This window comes from Gordionus sp. m RMFG-2023, chromosome 1, assembly GCF_954871325.1.
Source record: "Gordionus sp. m RMFG-2023 chromosome 1, tfGorSpeb1-WG-v2, whole genome shotgun sequence".
Lineage (NCBI taxonomy): Eukaryota > Metazoa > Nematomorpha > Gordioida > Chordodea > Parachordodidae > Gordionus > Gordionus sp. m RMFG-2023.
Genome location: NC_088775.1, coordinates 46461074 through 46477915, shown reverse-complemented (window position 1 = coordinate 46477915; position 16842 = coordinate 46461074). Strand labels below are relative to the sequence as shown.

The 16842-nt window shown below is 28.8% G+C and overlaps 1 protein-coding gene across 1 annotated transcript; it reads left to right on the top strand.

Annotated features, from left to right (window-relative positions):
* The first annotated feature begins 1084 nt into the window (after positions 1-1084).
* LOC135926316 (chitin synthase-like) lies at positions 1085-16797 on the top strand. Its single transcript, XM_065462149.1, has 13 exons — positions 1085-1810; positions 1967-2263; positions 2393-3468; positions 3524-3623; positions 3776-4206; positions 4298-4377; positions 4603-4705; positions 7914-8067; positions 8114-8324; positions 8480-8680; positions 8815-10353; positions 10606-10778; positions 15307-16797. The coding sequence occupies exons 1-13, from the start codon at positions 1085-1087 to the stop codon at positions 16795-16797; spliced, it is 6582 nt and encodes a 2193-aa protein (XP_065318221.1).
* The last annotated feature ends 45 nt before the right edge of the window (positions 16798-16842 follow it).

Genomic DNA, 16842 nt, shown 5'->3' with positions numbered 1-16842 from the left:
AAATTTTTAGAAAAAAAACTTTATAAAAAAAGTGAATTATATGAAAATCTAATATAGCCAAACTACAATATGTGGACCTAAAAACTTCCAATAAAATTCATGGTGAAAACCCCATCTAATGATGCCCCCCCCAGCAAATTCCTATAAATCTATTGTGTTTAGAAACTATTTTAATCATGATTAGTAAAGATATTGTTAATGGTATTTGGGCAGGGTAATTTGAACTATTAATATATCATTATAAAATATTTTTCTAAATTTATATTTTATCTTTGGTTATTTTATGGAACTTTTATCCAATATTATGCTAATATTTTTTAAAAAATGGGAAAAACCATGTATTTCATATGTCCCAACTGTTGATATAACTATTTATTAATTTATTATTTTAGACTAAATTTTATTGTATGCTTATAATTTAAACAATTAAGATAATTCTAATAAGGCATTTTTATCCATTATAGGGCAGGAAATTAAATAGTTTTGGAAGCCTCGCCCCGGTGGTCTGATCGGTTGAAATATAGTATTTTAAGATATAAAAAGATGTGTAAATTATAGACGATTTACAAAATTGGTTCTAGCACAGCACACATTTTTGTTTAATATTGATTTAGAGTTAAAAATAATATCCCTAAAACGGAAATTAATTCAAGATAACATTGAAAAAATGTGAGAAATATTTTTTTTAAAAAAACATCTATTTGCATAGGATATTATGAAAGTGAACAATGATAAAATAATAAGTAGTTTGAAACTTTCATATTTATACAGTTTATGCATTTTTATTACTATTTAAAAACCCTCTATATAATTCAATTCGTATAATTCAAAATGATTTGAATATTTGATTCTTTTTTAAATAGGTTTACTGACAATGCACTAATAGACTAGTATATTTGTATGCTAATATACGTGTTGCCTAATTTTTAACATTTTCTGTAACATGACATATTTATTCAATTCAGTTATAAAAGAAATTTTTAGAAATGAATATGTATAATCATTTGATATAATTTTTCAAATTAACTTTTAAAATTAAAATGTGATTTGATTTGATTATTTTTATAAAATATCTACTTCTGTCATGAAATTTAACAGATCGAATAGTACCTATAGTACAACAACCCCATGGGACATCTTCCGCATAGTTCCAATTGATACCAAAGATTTTGATGAGTCTAGTCAATTGGTTGAAGTTTTCAAACAGATTTCCAAACTATTGATTTATTTATTAACTTTCATTATGGTATTACTGACTACTATGATCAGTATGGGTTGTCTCTTGATTATAACTGCCAGCCTACATTCCGAAAATTTTTCTAGACATTTAGATTTCCCTATATTATCAAATGATAACCCTTCTACCATCCATAATACAATGAAAGATTTTCATTTAAAGGAAGTTTGTTTGACTCGCAATTCGAAACATATTTCCATCGTAGAGCCTGTTTCCTATATTGTTGATGAACAAAAGGTAAACAAAATTTCTCGACCAAAAAAAAATAGTCACTTAGCCCTTTATGCCATCTATGATAAAAAGTATATTGTTAATACTATGGCAGAAACCAAGAATAGGTTGGATAATAATAAACTCCGTTCGGAAGAGAATATAAAAGGCGGTTCACCGTCAAGTCTTAAATACAATTATCCTATTCAACCGTTTTTAGATCCTTTCAAAGCTGCCTCCTTAAAGTGGTTGTGGTCAATTTTGATTTGCGTTTGTATGCCATACGTTTTTATATTTATACGTAGTTTGAGGCAAGTTTTATTTCACACTACGTTATCACCTTCTTGGAGAATTTTTGGCATAGTAAATTACATTTGAAATTTTATAAATAAATATTTCAGATCCATATATTGTGAATTAATTAGATTTGCATGATAATTAATAATAAAATATCGAAAATAAATAAAATATATATATTATAATAATATTAATTTTAATAAATAAAAAAAAACATGTTAGGTTTTCAGTATTGAAACCCTTCATACAATAGGAATTTGTTTGTTTGTATTGAAAGTTCTTCCAAACCTCGATTCTGCCCACGGAATAATGATAACACATTGTTTTTGTATCATACCAGGAATTTTGCACATGTTTTGCAGATCAAATGCAAACTTGCCACTTTCATTAAGCCAAAATAACAAACCTGTTAAAAATTTTAAGTGGGTTAAAATCGGATTAGATCTCCTTTCTATTATATCATTTATTGTTGGCCTAATTGTATGGCCCCTGATGGCAATTGAAGGTCAAAATATACATGTTGAGGGAATAACTAAAAAAATAAACTTTAGAGGAAATAATTTTAAAAGTTCTAAAGATTTTAACATAACCAACAACAAACAAAACTCAATTTTGTATGGAATGAATTTTTTTTTAAAAATGAATAAGGATGGATTGGGGTGGGCAATTCCTTTAGCGGCAATATTAATATCACTTAGTTGGTGGGAAAATTTTGTAGATAAATGTTCTAATTCATTTTCGTGCGTACACATCCTATCATCAATCAAGGAAAAGCTGAAAAGATCCAGGGCTAAAACTTATGTTTACATAAGCCTCTGGAAATTATTTTTGACCTTTTGCGTGATTAGTTCGTATGCTTTGTTTACGTTAGAGTACAATTTTTTCGACGTAAATACGATATTTGAAACGCCTACCCAAACACTAAACATGTATCGCAAAACTTTATTACCGATATTTTTTTCCCCTGTTGCAGCTGAATATTCCCCTTTGGGCTATGTAGTGATTGATAATTACGATTTTATAATGAGGCCAAGGATAACAAACGATAGTAATGTTGCTTTGAACAAATTAATAAATATAGCTGTTGAAAGTACGCACACCATTGACAATAATCTGCTCGACTTGATTAAAAAAGGCCCACAAAATATACCCACACTTGATTATCATAAATGGATACTGGAGCAGGCATGGAGAATTGGGGGGAGTGCTATTTATAACAATAATTCTTCACTCACTATCAAGGTATTGAGAGATTATTTGCCATCTTTTATTCGTGTAAACAATTTAAAAGAGGAAGCAACGAGGTTAGGCATTAGTAAAGAAGAAAATCTTTTAGGAGCTACGCTTATTTCTCCAATAAATGTTCCATACATTACATTTTGGATGATAATTATAGCTCAAGTATTCGCCTGTTTACTATGTTATTACGTATGCAAATTTACTTGTAAAGTTACGATTCAAGAATTTAGTTTCTCATTACCACTTACATTAGCCGTTCCAATGATATTGACATTGATTACTGTAACTTGTGAAATGGAGAGTAACAACCCATGCTCCATTAGATCAAAGTTTTTCGCTGAAAATATTTTTTGGAAATGTTACACTAGAAATCATAAGGATATGTTTAGGTATGCATGGATTTGGGGTTTATGGGTATTATCTCAAACATGGATAACAATACATATATGGTATCCAAAAGTAGAAAGACTAGCCAAGACTGATAAGTTAAAGCCAAATTATAAATATTTATCTACTAAGTATTTTTTTTTGTAAATTTAGGTTATTCGTGAGTCCTATGTATTGCCCGGTGTCTCTAGTTCAATCCTTATCACTTAATAGGAGAAGAGATCGAAAAATTTTATATTCCTCAAGAAGAGCTGTAAAATATTATTTCTTTTATGCTGGAGTAAAAGCAAAAGTGGATATTTAGCATTGATTTTAACTTAAATATAAGTACTATAGAAAGAAATAATTAGAAATTAAAACTTGTTTAATTTATATAAATATGCATATTTAAATTTTATAATCAAGTTTCAGGATAACGAGAAAATAGATTATGGAATATACGACGAGGATGATATGGATAAGTATGTGTTAGACGAGGAAGAAACTTTGGAAGGATTAGGTTCTCAGTATAATCCTTATGAAAGTGAACATTATTTAAGAAATGGAATTGGGTCTAATAAGGGATTGAATCAAAAGCCACATCAACAAAATGGCACTAGGGATTCCAATAATATCTATGCGAGTATTGAAAGCCTAAAAAATAGGTTAGATGGAAAGGTAACTAAGATCAAAGTGCCTTCCCAAATTCTTCCTCCAGACTTGGAAAGTAATAATAATTTAACATCTATCGAAGATATAAACTCAGGGGATGATTCTACTATTCGGATATACATATGCGCTACAATGTGGCATGAGACGGCCGACGAAATGACTCAAGTGTTAAAATCAATATTCAGGTTTATAAAATTGTAAACAATTTTACATTGTTTAATTTGAACAACAACATATTATATATAATATTCTGAAATTATTTTAATATATTTTTAGAATGGACGAAGACCAGAGTGCTCGAAGGAAAGCAGAAAAGTTTTTGAAAGTGGCAGATCCAGATTATTATGAATTTGAAGGTTATACATCATGCATTTTTTTCCTTTGAATAATATATAAAGCATTTGTTTACATAAAGGCTAATTGACATAAAAGTCGAATGTATATTTCTGAAGTGATTGAGCTCATATGTTAATTTACTTCATAATTTTTGTCTAAACTCAAACAACTTAATATGAAAATTAAGGAAATTATAATAGTGATATGTAAATTATTGAAACTAATATTTAAATTAAATATTACAGCTCATATATTCGTAGATGAAGCTTTTGAAGAAGATGATAAAGGATATCGTACTATAAATTCATTTGTAAAGCAATTGATAAGCGTGGTCGATATAGCTGCAAGGTTGAATAATTATACAAAATTTTAAATGATCAGGGCATTGGTTAGAAAACACATTACATAGATATAGGGTATAATCTTATCACTCACTTATTTATTATGATTCTATAATTTGCCAAGATTTATCATGAAATCCAACAAGAAAATAAAGAAGAATTTATTAATAAAAATTGAAGTCGATCATAAATAGTGATCTGCATCGGGCCCTAATCTTTTAAGCCCGACCCGGCCCGAAATTTTTTTAAAAAAGTTTTTCCCGGCCTAGCCCGAACCCGAAATTTTTTTAAAAAATTTAGACGGCCCGGCCCGAACCCAAAATTATTTTTGAAAAAATTTACCGGCCCGGCCCGAATTTGTTATAAATATAGAAATTAATTTTTATATATATTCAAAATACCATATATCTTTGGCGTCTAGTTTTTATAAATAAAATCAAATATTTTTATTTTACATAAAAAATTCAACATAAAATTGATAAATTAAGATATATTTAAAAAAATTTATAAGGCCCGACCCGGCCCGGCCCGAATTCTTAAAATATTTTAGGCCCGACCCAGCCCGAGCCCGATTTTTTTTAAAGGGCCGTGCCGGGTTTGGGCCGGGAACGGGCCAGGCCTACTTTTGCAGATCTCTAATCGTAAGTTCTAAATTCTTCCACTTTTTTAAATCGGAAAATTATTTTTCTTTTATATATAATTCCATTAAATTTGTTAATTTTTTTTATAACTAATTAATTTGAAAATTTTTAATGTTATGAAAACTTTTTAAACATATGAATTCCTTTAAATAGAGTATAATTTATGAAAACTAAAACTTGTAATAGTTGGTTGGCAGAATTTTTAATAAATTATTATGTATAATTAGGGAAATGTGCCATGAATGGCCATGTTTTTGCATTTTTGAAAAAAGGCATTAAAATTTATTTTAACCAAATTATATCAACGTGTAGCCTAAATATAATCTTTAAAATAAAATTTGAATCAAAGCTCTATGTATAATACTTTATGAGCTAAATGAGATTATGTGAAAGTTATTTTTCTGGCCAGTCAATACATAGTGTGTATTGACTTGCCATATACTGTGTATTAACTGGTCATAATATATTATTTAAGAATTTTATTATAAATATGAAATAATACAATATGAAATACTTAAGACCTATGTTAATGTTTCTACATTTTTTAGTTAAATAAAAAATTAATTATACATTAATTTAATTAGTATTAAAATCTCAATTTATTACCACATCTATTTAATGATAATATTATAAATTAATATCTATACTAAAGATTCTTAAGCTTGTTCATCATTTTATTTCACCAAATGTTGTTTTGGAAGAGCTTTTCATTTTAATATGAATATGTGAATGTGCTAATTGTGGCCAATCAATACATGGCCAGTCAATCCTCATCACTCTATTATTATTAAGCGCCTTTATATGTCTATTAAATAAAGCTTTTAAAGTCTATTTTTTGTGTGAAAAATGCCAAATGCCTAAGGATAATATTTATATAAAATATCAGTAAACTAAATTAGTAATTTTTTCACCAAACAAAAAAATGTGTAACGTGATTTTTCCAGAAAGAGATACTATAGTTCGATCCTTATTAATAATCTAAAAAAATTTGCCACCACAGGCCAATTTTTTCTTATCTAAGTTACGAATTCTATCCCGTTTCAACTATTATTCCTAGAAATCGATTATATTTTTTTGATCTAAATATCTAATTTTTTACAATGCAATTTTCATTATATTAATTTATTTTGCAATATATTTTAATTTTCAAACAAAAATATTATAAAATAATTCATATAATTTACAGAGGATTAAAAAATATATATTAAAATGGATATATTAAAAATTAAATAGAAAAAAAATAAATATATAATATATATATAATCTATGAAGACATTAAAAAGGACTATAAAAAAATATATATATAAAAAAAAAGGTGGGTATATATCATCCAAGAGTGAATGCTTAAAAAATTAGACCGGCAAATTTCCAGGGAAATCTGCTGGCGAAGGTAAAATCCTTCATTGGGGTCCCCTGAGATCTGTCTCATTTTTTTTCCTATGATTTGGATGAAATTGAGGGCCTCGTTTCCAAACATGCCTAGGGTATTGGTAACGATAGGAATGAACAAAGTGTTGGCGAGGCCAGCGTATTTATTTTTTTAAGGATTTCTGCCTTTTCGATAGCAGAAAATGAGAGGTTAGACTTGGCTTCAAAATCAACGCAAGTGTAATCCCATGTTAGCGGAAGACCATTAGACCAGGGTATGAGAGAAATACCATCCGGGCGTATGGCGTATTCGTTTGAAAGACCCACTGGTTCAAGGGTAGATGGGATATTAACTTTTTTGAGGGCGGCTAGTAAAATGTTATTGATAGATTTATGACGAGGTTGTCGTCCACGGGAGAACTTGCAGTGCAAGGGATGGTAAGCCTTCGATTCAATGGGCTGACCACAGTCGATACAGATTGAGGGAACTAAGACATTACAGCCGAGACGGAGGGCTATAGATATACGTAGCTGTTCGCCAGTCATGAGGAGGCCGAGATTGGCGCTGGGGATAGCTTCCAACCATTCGTAGCCAGAGTTTGCATTTAGTACCAAATTATTGGGATTTTCCTCAAAGGGCCTCGAAATAAGATATTCAACGGAACGGGCGATCAGAGGAGCATCCCAGTCTTTTTGGGTACTGGAAACGGGACGGCTAAGGGTGGGAAAGCAGTTGTTGTCTCAAAAAGTGTTTTCAAACAATAATCTATAATTTAAAATACATGAACGTTAATAAAATATATATCCGATTTATCTTGTATCAGTAATAATATATAAGGTTTCAGTAAATTTTTAAGGGAGGGGGGGCGGGTAAATTTTTATAAGATAAGGTGGTAAAAAAATTTAGTGAATAAGATGGCAAGTGGCTAAGAGTGTTTAAGTCGGATGCAAGAGATAATCTATCCGTGTTTTGCCTGTACCAAATGAAAGATGTAAAATAAATTCCAACCCAGTTCGAAAAGAGTATCTGTAAACCACATATAGTTTGGTCAGTTCAATTACGACTAACTTTACAAAAAATATAATATTTTTTATAATATTTCTCAATTCTATCATGTTTTCATTCCTATCGAATTTAGTAGATTTTGGAAATTTTATAAATGTAACAATTTTATATGAAAAGCATCCTTTTATAATATCTTTTAGTGCGGTTCATCGGACACCTATGAGATTAGCTCCTCCGAGAAAAGTCATCATGCCATATGGAGGAAAACTTATATGGAATTTGCCCGGAAGGAACACATTAAACGTTCATATGAAGGATCGTACTATGATTAGAAATAAAAAACGCTGGAGTCAAGTTACATTAATATTGCCATTTTTTTAATTAAACGAATTAATTATAGGTAATGTATATGTATTATTTGCTGGGACAAAAATTATGGGTTCAAATCGAGGATATACAACGAAAACAAGTTAGAGCAGATAACACATTTATTTTGACATTAGATGGAGATGTAGATGTTAAGCCAGCGGCTGCTCAATTATTGATTGATCTGATGAAAAAAAATCATAAAGTAGGAGCGGCATGTGGAAGAATTCATCCTGTTGGAGCAGGTCTTATTTAAAGGAAATTTTTAATTTTAAAAAGTTTTAACTAATATGAAATTATGTTTAGGTTTACTATCAGATAAAAAATTGAGTTATTATTATGGAACTTAAAAGGGAATTTAAATATTTCATTATGTATTCATGTAATGCCCCTGCTAAAGGTCCTATGATATGGTATCAAAAGTTTGAATACGCGATAGGTCACTGGTTTCAAAAGGCAACTGAACATATGATCGGCTGTGTATTATGTAGTCCTGGCTGTTTCAGCTTGTTTAGAGCATCTGCTCTAATGGATGATAATGTGATGAGAAAATATGCTTCTAAATCAGAAAAAGCTATGCACTATGTTCAATATGATCAAGGTTAGTCAATTATCTTTATTTAGGAACTTTATAATTATTTTTCATATAAACTATGACCAAATTATATTACTTTATGAAATTGATATTATTGCTATGAAATTAAATTAAATAATATAAATTTTCTAAATTATAAGGTGAAGATAGATGGCTATCGACTCTATTATTACAACAAGGATACCGTGTGGAATACTGTGCTGCAGCAGATGCTTTTACACATGCTCCAGAAGGATTCTTTGAATTTTATAATCAAAGACGACGTTGGATTCCATCAACGTTAGCTAACATATTGGATTTACTTTGTAGTCATAATAAGACAATCCAAATGAACGATAGCATATCTTTCGCATACATTGCATATCAATGGGCATTGCTAGGTTGTGCTTTAATTGGTCCGGGTACAATTTTTTTGATGATAGTAGGGGCCGTATCCCTTGTGTTCCACATGAACCTATGGAAATCGTTTGCGCTTAACCTAGTACCAATAATTTGTTTTGTGTTTATATGCATATCTGCGGATTCGGAGACACAATTATTAGTTGCAGCATTTTTAAGTGCTTGTTATGCATTGCTTATGATTTCCGTATCTGTTGGTATATCTGTTCAAATAACAGATGACGGCTTGACATCACCATCGTCTATTTTCTTGTTCGTATTTGTAGGCTGTTTTTTTGTGGCGGCATTATTACACCCGCAAGAGTTTTGGAACATAGCTTACGGAATTTTATACTTTCTCTCTATACCGGCAATGTATTTGTTGTTAATCGTTTACTCCTTGACTAATCTTCATGTAGTACAATGGGGTACGCGAGAAGTTCCGGGTGCCGATAAAATTGATCGTTTTAGGGAAGACAGGAAAAAAAAGAGATTAAATGAAGTTGCCCGTTCTAAATGGAAGGCTACAAAGCTTAAATACTTGTATGATAATATCATGCAACGTCGAATTCAAAATCAATCTGAGACCCAACATTTATTAATGGCTTACCCTCAGAAAGGCCCTACAGGTGATAATAGTCTAACGAATAAATTAAATAACATGATTCCTAATTACGGATACTTAAATAATTTGATGAAGGATAATTCTAGACTTAAAGGCAGACAGATAATTCAAGAGGAAGTTGAATCAGAGGATGTACCATTATTGTCTCATGGGTTAATTGAAGAAACACAGGATTTGAATGGTGATATTTTGTTAGAAAGATTAGAAGAATTGATTTCGAGTTCTGATGAAGAATCTGATCAAGACATTTTATTATACGACAATGTAGATGAAGATGAAGGATTCGCTTTTAATTGTGGAACTCTTTGTCGTCTCACATGTTGCTCCAAAAAAGACAACAAATCCAAAACCAGTAAATCCGTTTTATTTAAAGGGAAGCCAAAACGAAAGAGGAATTATTACTCTTCCAGCGCATTATTTGATAGGGCCAAACGAATGTTAATACAAAATCCGGTTATCCGACAATCTCATTCTTTCTACAGCCCTGAAAAATTGCATAATATAAACGAAAACTTAATCAACACAAAAAAGTATTTGGATAGTAAAGATAACCTAGACCAGGTCTCAAAAGTAAAAGGTCGAAATCTAATTGCTGAGTCAAATTTTCAGAATAAAAAAATAAAGCAAGTTCGGATCAATATGGGGAATGCTATTATGTCACCTATAGATGACATAGGTTATACAAGAACAAAAATACAAAGTTTCTATTTTTTTATTAAAAATTATATCAGAAAAGTATAATACGTTTTTTAAATAAATACTTCAATATTTAAAAAAAATTTAATCAAGATTTTTAATCAGAAATTTTTAATTTCACTTTTAATATCCTATCTAAACCCTATATAAAATTTTTAAAAATTAATTTTAAAAAATTTCCTTCTTTGGATTACTTCTCATCACCTAATTTTTCTTATATAATATGATGTAGAGAGGGTTACCTGGGTAAATGACAAATCATTGCGGAAAGGGGAATTAACAGAAATAAGTCAAGATGAAGAAACATTTTGGAAAGAACTGATTGAAACGTATTTATATCCTTTGGACGAAGACGAAGAACATAAAATAAAGATCAAATCAGATTTGAAATCGTTGAGAAACAAAGTTTGAAAATAAATATTTTGTTTGATTAATAAGTAAGCTAAAAATATATCTTTAAAACTATAATTAGTTATACTTAAACTGCATTCACAGTTAATGGAGAGTGTGAAAGGAAAGTGATAAATTTATGGCGAAAATCAGCTGAGTATTCACTAGTGAAAGCGGTTACAGTTGAGTAGAAATATACATTATATAAATTTTAAAATTTTTATTGCAAAATAATGTCAATGTAAACATAAAAGGAAGGATGATTCCATGTTTGTTATCCCTACTATTTATTTTTAAAAAATGGAGAAATTTAATCTTTAAACGAATATAAGTGTTGTTAAATAGTTAAATCAAGATTTTCACTAAAATATTATTATGGAAACCTCTAAATTTTACCAACAGATGCCCAAACCTTTCTGTCATCTGTGGGTAAAATTTTCAAGTATTTTTGATTAAAATCTTAAATTAGCCCTTTTTAAAATCAGCTTAACTGAGCCGTTTAACAACACTATAGTATATATTTTAGATATTTTTTAGCAAATACTTTGTAAAAGCTATTTATTAAACCAACACCTTCATATGCTATTTATTAATTAATATAATAAAATTTTAGAAAAATATTCATTAAAAATATAAAATATATCTAAAATATTTCAGATTTATAATATTCTAAATTCTTCAGATAATTTGATGAGTTACTTCAATGATTTTAATTTTTTAGTCTATAGCTTCTTAGAAGTTTATCCAGCAACTATATGAGGGCGAGATATGGCACCCCAACCATATTACGATATGGCAAATTAACTAATCTATCGGCACAAAAAATAAAGCTAAGGGATTACTCGGTCCGCCTTTATTCTTCTTAATTATAAACAACATCCTTTCAAAGTTTTTTTATTTCTCTATTTTAAAAAACACAATTCTCATAAATTAATTAAACCTTCTGTGGACATCCTGCTAAATCCTCTGGCACAATTCCTCCATTCTCTAATTTACAAAAGGATTATGCTGCTATCTCATTTCGAACAATGACACACAGTACTAACCTTCGTCATTGGTATTGGATCAGGTTCCGATAAGCATGTTAAATAAATATCTTTTGATAAATACAATTTAGATTTGCTTAGGCTATCAGGCTAGGCTTAAAAATATCTCTATCTTATACAGTAAAAGATGCGGAATAATGATTGATTCTAAAGCCAGAGATCTACTCCATTGTGTCTAAACAGATACAAATATGTAAGGCACAAAAGAATTAATAAAATAATCATAAATTTATTATTCAAAACCGATGTTCCTTCACATCTAGAACCAAGAGATATTTCGGTTTTTAATGTCTCGCGGCCTAACGGGCATATTTTAACCCCCCAGCAATATGTGGAAATACATGTATTGGGACTTTATATTTATAGAAATTTTCTTCCCATCTAATAATTAGGATCCATTAGATTTATCAGAAAAAAAGAAAATTCCTTAAATATTCACATCTAGTCTTATCAACAAACTGTTCATATGGAGAAAAGGCGAAATATCATATTAAACCAATCAGCCAAAAGAGCACTAAAACAACAAACTCGAGGACCCATTTGATCAAACAAAATATCAGCTTTAAAATTTAACGTTACAATTTTAAATTATTTAAAGATTCATGGCCGTCACCAGAGGTGGATGATTATTTTTAACTTTTTTTTAATATGTGTTTAAAAATATGTTATTTTTTATAAATAATTTTTTATATATGTTATTTTATACATAGTTTATATGTTATTTTACTTTATATTTACTTAGTAAAAATTATTTATTAAACCTTTAATATATGTAATTTGCAGAGTTGTTAAAAGATACTTTTTAAATGGATCTAGATACAGATACATCGTCTAAAATAATATCTAGATACAGATATTTTAATCAAAAATCTATCTAGATACAGATACAGATACCACATTTTTATATCTAGATCCTTTAACAACTCTGGTAATTTGTTTATTTATTATATAATAAAATATTTGACTAAAAAATTTTATATTTATTATCAGAGACCTGCAGAGGCACCATTTGCACGGCCCGGCCCGGTTTTAAATTTTTAGGCCCGGCCCGGCCCTGATATTTTTTAAAAAATTTTTTTACGGCCCGGCCCGGATTTAAAGATTTAAGGCCCGGCCCGGCCCGGATAAATTAAAAAAAAATTTTTACGGCCCGGCCCGAATTTAAAAATTTAAGGCCCGGCCCGGATATTTTTTAAAAAAAAATTTCAGGCCCGGCTCGGAATTTTTTAAAATTATATTCGACCTGGTATATACAAAAATTCACCTATGAGGTATTTTACCATATTTTTCAGCGAGTATTATCGTTTATTATTTAAAAAATACATGAAAAAAGCTAATATTTTGAGAATATTATATTGAATTTATAAAAATTATAAAACTGTTATTTATAAAAATGGATATTTTGAGCATATACTATATTTTTTGCATTTATAAAAATAAAACTAATATTCATAAAAATGGTAATAATATTTTGAGCATATACTATATTTTATATTGCATTTAAAAAAAATAAAACTAATATTTAATTTATAAAAATGGAAAATATTTTGAGAATATAATATATTGTATTTAATTTACTATTTAATTTATAAAATAAAAATAAATCGCTATTTAAAAAAATGCATGTATAATAAATAGTATTTTGAAAATATAATCTAATTGCACAATATTAATATAATTTATTTTATAATTTTTAAATATTTTATATTACATTTATAGGTTGGTTTTTCAGGTGTAAAAAAAATTTATTAATCTTCATGGATTTACCATCACATTTATGTCTTTTTAGATGTGATGTACCATGTTTATAATTATAAGATAATATACTTGAACAATTCTTACATTGTACGTAGCCAATGTTTTTTTTATTTTCATCTATGATGATGTTAAATTTAGCCCATATTTCAGATTTTAAATTATTATTTGTATTTCTAAAAGAATAAATATTATTTTTAATTTTATTAATTATATCATTAGTATTTTGTGCCATGATATTCCTTTATTTGATTGTTTTGGTAAATATTCTAAAAATTTAGATATGAATTATAAAAAATATATTATTAATATATGAATTATAAAAAATATATTATTAATACTTGAATATTATTCCTTTATTTGATTATTTTGGTAAAATATGTTGATATGAATTATAAAAAAATATATTAATACTTTGAATAAATTTGCAGGAAATTAATAATTAGATCGATCTGTGGGTGTTAGGTATGTTAACCATCACCCAGTATAATATTAATCATAACTATAATATAATCTTATAACCATTAACTCATAATGTAAAAATTTTTATAAAATATTAAGGCCCGGCCCGGGTTTAACAATCTTAGGCCCGGCCAGGCCAGGATATATTTTAAAAAAAAATTTTTAGGCCCGGCCCGGATATATTAAAAAAAAATTTTTTAGGCCCGGCCCGGGTATATTTAAAAAATTTTTTAGGCCCGGCCCGGGTTAAAAAATTTAAAATACGGCCCGGGCCGGGCTTAGGGCCGGGCCTGCAGGTCTCTGTTTATTATACTATTTTCTTCAGATAATTTGATGAGTTTTTAATGTAATATCAATACAATATGAAGACTTCCTCTTTTTCTCATCTTATCTTTGTTAGTTCTAATAATTTCACAAATAATCTATTTTAGAAATAATTATTATCTTTTCTTTTGACGTTTCTGGAATGTTCAATATGATAATTTTTGATTAATTGTTTGATTCTATAATTAACCCAAAAAATTTAAAATAGCAAAAATAAATATTACCTTTATAATTAATACTTAGTAGCTAAAATATATAATATAACAATAAAGGGTTTTATTATTAACGTCTGTTTTATTATTTAAATATACAAATTTTTTAAATTTTACTAAATATGATGGATCCAAAATTTGTATTTTTAAATAAGGAGTTTATTAATCAATATATATAATAGACACATCTTCAGAAATATTAATTTTATTAATTGAATTATCAATATCTAAGGATGATATATTAAAAAATAAAAAAAATAATGAATTCTTGAATTAGAGTCTTCACATATAGCGCCAATCTTCTACTTTTGATTTGTGATTCGCTAGCTCTTAAATAAAGAAAACTGAAAGATATTCAGTACAACTTTGAATAATTATCTTTCTCCTTAATATATCAAATTATTTGGCTAGCTCCCCCCAAATTTTATTTTTCTTGCCATTATGTTTATTCAAATATGAAGGTTATAATTTTGCTAGAGAAATGCAAAAAATTTAAATCGCTTAGAATTTGGAAAATACTGCTAAATAATCCTAAAATTTGCCTATTTGCCTTTGTAAAGAGAAATCTAAGTAGGAATGAAATAACTCTATTTTGTATTTTTTGAGCTTCACATTTTCGCTCAACTGTGAATGCAGGGTTAGACAATAATATAAAATATAAATTTCAATATGTAAAATCAATCGACTTTTAATTTTAATGTTTTATTCTATTGTTTGATTACTTTTTTTCAACACTTAATTAAGGTAATCCTGGGATTTTACATGGTCAACGCCTGTTTTATCTTAATTATTTTCCTCCTTCAACTACGAAAAGATAAAATATACATTGTCTGGCCTTGGGGTAAAAAAACTTCGCGCCTTCTAAAAGATAAAGAAATATTAAAGGATAATATAGAGGATACATTTTATGAGGAATTTTCATTGGAATTTTTAGAAAATAGCGACAAGCAATATTTAAAACTAGAACCAATAGCTTTGGTGTTTCTTGTTGTTTTTATGTTTTTATTGATAACACAATTTGTTGCTATGTTAGCCCATAGGTTTAGTACTTTCCAGTTAATTTTGGCGACCACTGAACTATCATTTTTGAAATGCTGGAATAAAAAAAGAGGACTCTCCAGATTTAGATCGGGTTTGAGAAACGGTAAAAGTGATGCATCTTACCCTCCACAACTGACAGCTGAACAAGCGGTAGCTTTAGTTCGCGAACTCCAAAAGTTAGAGGGCCTCGATGAAGAAATTGAATATGAAGCTCAAAGAGAACACTCTATTAATGACTCCGTTAATCAAAAAGGAATTCCCATGAATGGCAAATCAACTACTTCCTATATCAATGGAGGTTTCGATAGAGCCAACGAATCATTTCACAATATACCTTTCAATACACCTAATTCTAAACCAATACAAAATGGTAACATGTATAATAATTCTGCTGCCATCGATAAACGCCGCAGAAATGGTGAAGTGTTCAATAAAGGTCGTCGATCTGTTGCTCAAAATTTGGCTAGAAATATGAGTATAAGAGCTGATGGAAGATTAACATCCCGAAAATACACTACTAATACATTAGATGCCGCCTTTGCTAAACGATTTCTAGCCTTATCAGAAAAAATCAACAATCCCCAATTTATAGAAGATACATACAATTATAATAACAATGAAAACTTCGCCTTAGATTACAATTTAGATGAATCAAAAGCTGTAAGAAATGTTAAATTTCTGACAGGGCATCCTAAAGATATTAAGAGTCGACGTAGAAAGCAACAAAATATGAATGACTACAATGATCTTAATGTTCCTAAACACAATTTTCGAGAAGAAATAACTGGAGGCGCAAGAGGTCACAATGTTTTCGATACGAATTTGTATCAACACAATAAAATAGTTAATTTACCATTGACGAATTCAAAAATTTTTAATTATCAAGTAGGTGTTTTTAGGGCCGATAGGAATACACTCAGAGTTTTAGCTGATAAAAAGGACACTATTTTTAGACGCGATATTTTGGATGAACTAAAGAAGGAAACACTAAAGCTTAATAATCAACACAAGGATAAGTCGAAGGTCGAAACAATAGATTATATCAAGAATAATGGGAAGAAAAATTCAAAAATAAAAAACCTAGAGCGAGAAAATAATGAGAGCAATAGAAATAACCCGAAAGAAGGAGAAATCTATTCAAGTAAAATTAACACTGGGAACAGGCCTAGAATAGATAATTTTTTTGAAAAATAATGCTACCTTTTATTCTGTTCTATCATTTTACATATATTTTTTTGA